The 6,779-nt window shown below is 55.7% G+C and overlaps 2 protein-coding genes across 2 annotated transcripts; both read right to left on the bottom strand.

The window, feature by feature from the left end:
- Nucleotides 1-518: 518 nt before the first annotated feature.
- Nucleotides 519-2,392, bottom strand: SPRG_08983 (hypothetical protein; the record flags this gene model as incomplete). The annotated part of the gene is made up of 2 exons (XM_012348324.1): nucleotides 519-872; nucleotides 941-2,392. 2 exons carry the CDS (start codon nucleotides 2,390-2,392, stop codon nucleotides 519-521), a joined length of 1,806 nt encoding a protein of 601 aa, XP_012203714.1.
- A 1,467-nt stretch (nucleotides 2,393-3,859) lies between these two features.
- On the bottom strand, nucleotides 3,860-5,592 carry SPRG_08982 (hypothetical protein; the record flags this gene model as incomplete). The annotated part of the gene is made up of 2 exons (XM_012348323.1): nucleotides 3,860-4,111; nucleotides 5,098-5,592. 2 exons carry the CDS (start codon nucleotides 5,590-5,592, stop codon nucleotides 3,860-3,862), a joined length of 747 nt encoding a protein of 248 aa, XP_012203713.1.
- Nucleotides 5,593-6,779: the final 1,187 nt, after the last annotated feature.

Raw genomic sequence — 6,779 nt, 5'->3', positions numbered from 1 at the left:
CAATTAAAACACCCATTCCAGATCGTGCTCCAAACGCGCGATCCACAAGCACAAGAAGTGGTGTGGACACGCGCGAACATCGAGAAGGTCCGGCGGGACGAGCGGCTGCACGAGGAGGCAGAGCGCGCTAGCTTCCGCGAGAAGCGTAAGCGGAACCTCGACGGCCGCGTCAAGGCGCTCAAGAAGACCAAGCCGACGCTGCCGGCCATCGACCTCTTCGCGCCCGATGAGACCACGCCGCCGCCATTCGCCAGCATTACGACGTACCCAGACAAAGGCATCGCGCTAGGCGGCGCGCCTCTGTATAATGCACGTCAAATTGGACAGTTTGGATTCTTATCATACAATTGCAGTACTAACGTTACATGTTAGTACACTGCACATGCATGTGCAGTGCAGGCGAAACCGGATTCGTGGAGCAAATGCGGCTTCACACATATACGTTGAGTTCTGAATGTGCACATGTATTTCTCTGAGCTAGGAAAGGAATGCAAAAGAACGCCCAACTCGCGGCCATTTTAGACAATCGCGCAGTAGATCACGTCGCGGGGGCTATTAGCCTGTAGTGCCACGAATTGGGGAATGTACATGCCCGAGTCACTGAGTGTGCACAAGGCCCCGTTTTTGGTCGTTGCCATTGTGATGGCGTGGCCGGGCTTGATGTTCTCGATGCCGGCCAGAGCTGTGCTCGAGAGCAGATTCACGGACGAGTAGATGAGGTAGATGTCGGCGAGCGGCAAGAGCAGGACGCAGCGGCCTTGGTGCGTGAATGCACAGCCGGTGGAGAAGAGTTGAGCGAGGTCAAAGCCGGCGCAAAGCCGGTTTTCGTCGATGATCCGCACAAGGGAATTGTCTCGGTGGCCTGGGTAGGTCTTTGCCAGCACGACCCACGTGACAAGAGCGAAAGCTGAGCCAAGGAAGATGCCCACCCGTGGTTCACCGCCAGACTCTGGAAGACCTCCGACTGCCACATCGACGTCATGGGAATGCCTAGGAGCACGTCCGGATATTCCTGGAACTGCGTGAGGTATAGCACGTTCCGCGTGAAGACGGTGAAGATGGAGGCGAGGATGAAGGCCAAGACAGCGGCACGACTCGAGCAGTAGCATTCCAGAGCTCGGATAGGCGCCATGTACTGGCGGACCTTGACCGGCAGAAACTTGACGAGAAGCCGAATCGCGGTCCAAACCATGACGCTGATCCAAGCATGGCGCATCGCGTAGACGCCCGAAAGCAGCAGTTTGTCCATGCCCCAGGACTTCTGGTACTGCCAGAAGAGGATTTCCACGATCATCTGGGTCTCAATGCTCGACCCGAGCGCGTACATGGAGTTCCCAATGAGGTACCACGGGTTTGCGAGCCAGATCTGGGAAAGCTGCATCGTGGCCGCGCCGCCGTTCGCAAGCGGGGCCATCCCGAGGTCTTGACCCAGCAGCGTCCGGACGCCATATGTGTAGAAAGAGAAGGGCGCGGTGGGAATCGACACTAGACTCATTGTCACCGCCCGCACGACCTCTTGAATCAAGACGATGAGAACGATGGCTTGGCCGCCGTAGTCGAGCACGTAGTTGAGCCAGCCCTTGTCCGAAAAGAGGACCGTCACGTACATGCGCGTGTCTCCGTCCGTGAAGGGAGAAACCTTGTAGACGTCCGAGTCACCCAACTTCTCTGCCTTGCAGTAGGACTGGTGGGTCTCGAGGCCAAACTGCGCGCCAGCAAAGTGCTTCTGGGCAACGATAGCCCCGGCTCGGAACCTCACTGTCGTGACGTTGGTGGCATCCGCGTACGAGTTGGAGGTGAAGATGCGCGGGTCTGTGCACCGCAGGTATGAGTCGCCGTAGGCTTGGCGGGCCTCCTGGACTGCGCGGATCGGAGTGGCGGTATAAGGGGCCCCCGCCGCGACCGTCCAGCCTACGCACGTCGGCGGGAGCTGGGTCTGGATCTTCCGCAAGTAGCGCCGAGAGATGCCGTCGCCATAGTACATGACGTGGGCTTCGTAACCCAGGTCCACGTTGATGCGGTGGCAATAGCTCGCTGTTTTTCCGCCCGTGGGCATGGCTTCTTTGCCTTCCATGAACCCGATGCTTCGGCACTGGCCCGGCTTTGCCGCGTGCAGCGCGTCGAGAATGATTTGGTCGCGTGACGTCGCAGGGGTGAAGTCGAAGAGGCCGTTGGCGACGTCGTCGAGGAAGACAGCCTCGCGCATGAGAACTACGTCGATAAGCGAGGACGTGGCGGCGAACGACACGAGCGAGTAGATGTTGACGCTGACGTCGATGAGGCGCACAAAGATGCGGAGGAAGGCGTAGCCGCGCGGCATCGAGCGCGATGCGAGTTCTTCTGGTGTAGTAAACGGTGCGACTGGGCTCATTTTGGTCGGCTTCTTGGTCATGTCTGTTGTCTCTGGCGCCGAACACAAGGGAGATGGCCAACTTGCAGCCGCAACGGTATTTTGCCGACTTGCTACCGCAACGGTATTTGGATTGTGATTCTATGAGTGTATTTAACATCCAACTACTGTTCTATATAGACAACCATTGGTATAGTTCTATCTTTTATCTTCTATCCGGATATGTTTGTTCGATGGGCTAATCGCGCAGGCGACTAGGATCGCCGAATCCGGATAAAGGGACAGATGCCACCACACTCTGGCCCCACATGATCTACATGCACCACCAACTGCCCTTTTTCCCTTCTTCGCATGGGGCGATATATTGTATCATGTTTCTTGAACTCTGCTATTGTGAGAACATCGGCATACTTGACTCAAAACCAAACGCATGACGTGGCACCACCACACGTCGCCTCTGTAGCCAGAAAGTGCAGCTGCGTATCCGGAGACGTCCATCGACACAATACATTGAATACCAGGTCGATGACGTCCATTTGCGATAGAGCTGGCCTTTCATCGAAACTACATGGCGGTCGTGTGACGCTCTGCCTCGAGATCACATCGCCACTTGGTATCGTTGCCGACAAATTACTGTAAAGCTTGAGATGACAACGATCATTCAGAATGGCTTGGCATTTGGTTTGAACTTACCCATTCGAGTCATTCAAGTAACTCACCTTGGCAAGGGCTGTCACGGTTGTAGAAGCTGGTCTTCCAGCGACACCATGTGGCTCTCTCGCTTTTGCGACCTCAAGAGTTTGGCGCCAGAATAGAGCGCTGGGAACTCGGGTATCGGAGAAACCATTGATTTGATAGACAACTAGTAGTCTATTGTTCATTGCTCGACACAAAGTGGCGCTCGTTATCTTTTTATGCATTGCGTGCCTTGTAGGACGGCAGCGGCACCGTCTCGTGGGCTGCTCGGCTCCCCAAAGTTTCACGGTGCCAACTTTGAGCGATTTCGTTTCAAACCTGATGCTGTCGACAAGTGGCGTCGACGTCTTTGAGTGGTGCCTCTAAGATGGCACTACGATCTTAGTTGAAAGTGCATCTCCGATCGTGTCTCGCTGCCACTGTACGCCTCGCACATCAACGCGACCTCGCATCCTGTGCTCTCCAATGCGTCCTCTACCAATAAGCCTCATCTCGGTGATTTCAGTTTTAAATAATGAATTGGTGATGATGCATTGTGTGTCCTGGGCCGAGAGAAAATGTAACAAATATGAAAAAGCGTGCCATACATTTGGTGATGACGGGCGCTTCTTCGCACACTCGCGCTCGCCAAACGCGCTTCCGTACTTGATGAAACCGCTCACCGAACCGTCGATGCATCTTTCTGTATGCATCTCGATATTTCGATATGAATGTGTGAATTCTACCTCGGTGAAAGGGTTGAGCTCGGAAAAATCATTGATTTGATAAACGGTTAGTAGTATATCGTTCATTGCTCGGCACAAAACGTGGCGTCTAGAACCAGCCGCCGCAACCGAACGGCGAAAAGAGACCGCAGCCGCCACCAAGTCCCCAACCAAAGCCACCAAGACCCCAACCAATGCCACCGCCACCGCAGATCGACCCAAAGCACTCCTTCTGGCCACCCTCGCGGAGGTTTTGGGTTGTCTGGCCTGCTTCGGCGCTCAGTTTGGCGATCGCTGGCGTGTCGACAGCAGCAGCGGCCGCAAAAGTGCTAGCGACGAGCGCGAGCGCGGTGACGACAAACTTGACCATGATGTGATGGAGACGCGGAGAAAGCAATACTGGATGCGCATCACTGTGTCGAGTTGGAGGAGGACAAACAGTCGTGATCTGTCATGGAATCGATCTTTCTCAGTCGCGACGTGATAGGATGGGATCGTTGCCGGGTAATTTTTCTTTATGTTGACATCGAACGACGACGCGACTTGTTGTTTTGGACTCGCCAGACTTGTCTCTGTACACCTGCAACGTATGAGCGATTTCATTCCAGATGGTCATTTCGTGATGCGAGGGTGCACGCCGCCGATTATGGGTCGTGAACGCCGTCTTGTCATAGGCCATAAATGTTTAAAAATTGGACCAATGAGAAGCATCAGTGTCAGATGAGTAAAAATAGACGACCGCTCAGATCTTGGAGATCGGGATGGCGATCGTCCAGGATGCTCATGTCATGGCGCCGCCTATGGGCACCGAGAGTAGCTCTTGAGGAGGCGAGCCAAGCGCGTTGCGAGCCATGGAGATGATGCGCAGTCGCAGACCCGGCGTCGTCGACCACGAGGTGCGTGAGGCCAGTCGACCGTGTCGAGTTTCTGCCATGGTGCCCGTCTCGAACGTCGAGAGGTACGGTGGTGACGGACGCACTGCATTTTGTTGCTGGTAACACGAGGCTTGGTCGCGGCAATGGAGGTGTCGTTGCCAGCAGCTACCGTGCTCGGCGGTCTCACAGCGGCCATCGATGACACGGCGCTCTTCTCGTTTAAAATACCGCATCGAGCGTCATCATCGATGCACGTATGCGTCCTATTCGTCGCAGTACTCGATAGAGCTTAAGTGGATTCTTGGCATGCGACAACAAATTATTTTGTCATCGGCACTCCAACACTTGAAAGGACATTGGTACTACGTAGTTCACAGGGGTTTACAATCACATACTACGTACACACAATACTACATCTAATAGCCGTAGAGCGCGCGCTTGCGGTGCCGAGCTCGATGCGGCCGTCCTCGACGCTGGCGACGTTGACCAACACTTCGACGAGCGGTCCGACAGCAGCAATTGAGAAGTTCTTGCTGCCCTTGGCGATCTGCCGCAGCGTCTCGTCCAGTGACGCAACTGCCTTCGCAATGAAGCCGCGCTCGATGGCTGCGAGGACGCCATCCGAGTGGAGTACGAGCGATTTGAGCAGCGAAAACACCTGTGGCGAGGCGTCATTGCGTGCCACGTCCGCCTCCCAGAGCTGCGCGTAGAACACACCTTGGGCAACGATCGCACGCTTCGAGGTGTCGCTGGCATGGACGTAGTTGATCAGCAGGTCAAGTGCCACCAAGGCGGCAGGTGTGTTGACCGCCATCTTGCAAAGCGTCGTGTAGATGGTGGCCACGTGCCGCGAGAGCTCCAGCGCCGTCGCGTCGTCCTGCGCAGTCTTGGGGGCGAAGAAAAGACCGGTGAAGAGGCTGGCGTACAGCACAAAGCTGTCGGACGCCGAGACGCCGCGCAGTCGCATCGTGTTCGGCAGCGCTAAGGAGCCGGCGCCACGCCACGGCCACGAGGTTGTGTGTAGGCGCAATAGATACCTCGTCCGACTCAGCGATCGACGTGAGGAGCGATGCGAGCGGCGCTGGCACCACCTCCGTGATCGCAGGCGACGTCGAGCGAGAAGGCGAGCAATACGTTGGCGTGGCGCTGCCAGCAGTCTCGGCTCAGTGCAGTGTACAAGCGGGAGGTCATAATGCGTTATGTGCTCGAGCTCGAGCCATCGGAATCAGCGCCGAGAGATGGCCCGCGCCCTCCGACGACGACGCGGCGTTGGCCGACGTGCGAGAGAGGCCGTCGAGAAATTGGCCAGGGTTCCGCCGAAGGGTCGCCTCGGTGGTTTGCCACGCATAGATAGGCTGCGGCATACATATGTAACTACTGCGACGTCGGGTGAGCGCTTAGCCTGAGGCCTGTGCACGACTTCCCACGTACTATGTGACTTCGCTGGCGGCGATGATCCGTTCCAGAACTGCGGCAAGAACACTGCTGATTGGCCACAAATCTGAAGCCTTGCCGCTCTGATTGGCTGAAACGCTCTGGCCTGGCGTTGACGAAAATGAGGGAGACCGGCGAGGAACGCAGCATTGCGACCGAGCGATACCTCGTGATGGCATGTGCATAGAGACTGTTGATGGTGTCTCCTCGAGCGCAATGCAGCAGCGTCAGTGGTGCCCAAGGAGCCTCGGCGTCGTCTTTCTGGCGTCGCCGGTCATTAGTATTGGCGTTCGCCATTTAAAACCATCAATAACCATATTTGGGCGAACGCTGGTCAGGGCGTCAGCGGATCGACGAAAATAAAGTTTCAAAATGAAATCGCCCATACTTGCCAGAGTGATAGACCACACTTTGGGAAGTCCAAAATGATATGTGACGTCGCCGTGCGAGCTCTGTAGCGAGAGCAAATGACAGCGGCAACCAATATTTTGATATAGTGTGCATTTTCGCTATACCGATATACTGTATCGCGATACAAGGCCTCATCTCGCAGCGGTATCACGCGCACTTTGCCTCCCTCGGCCACATGCAGCACGTTCTGTATCATGAACAAAAGAGATGGCGTCCTCTGTTTCCGCGACCTCGATGCATTTTCAACCGAAATTACATGTCGTATTTCGTGAAAACCGACGCTCGGCAGTTCGAGTTTGGTGTGAGTCG

Source organism: Saprolegnia parasitica (genome assembly GCF_000151545.1).
Source record: "Saprolegnia parasitica CBS 223.65 unplaced genomic scaffold supercont2.42, whole genome shotgun sequence".
NCBI classification, from domain to species: domain Eukaryota; phylum Oomycota; class Saprolegniomycetes; order Saprolegniales; family Saprolegniaceae; genus Saprolegnia; species Saprolegnia parasitica.
This window is presented reverse-complemented; position numbering and strand designations above follow the sequence as displayed.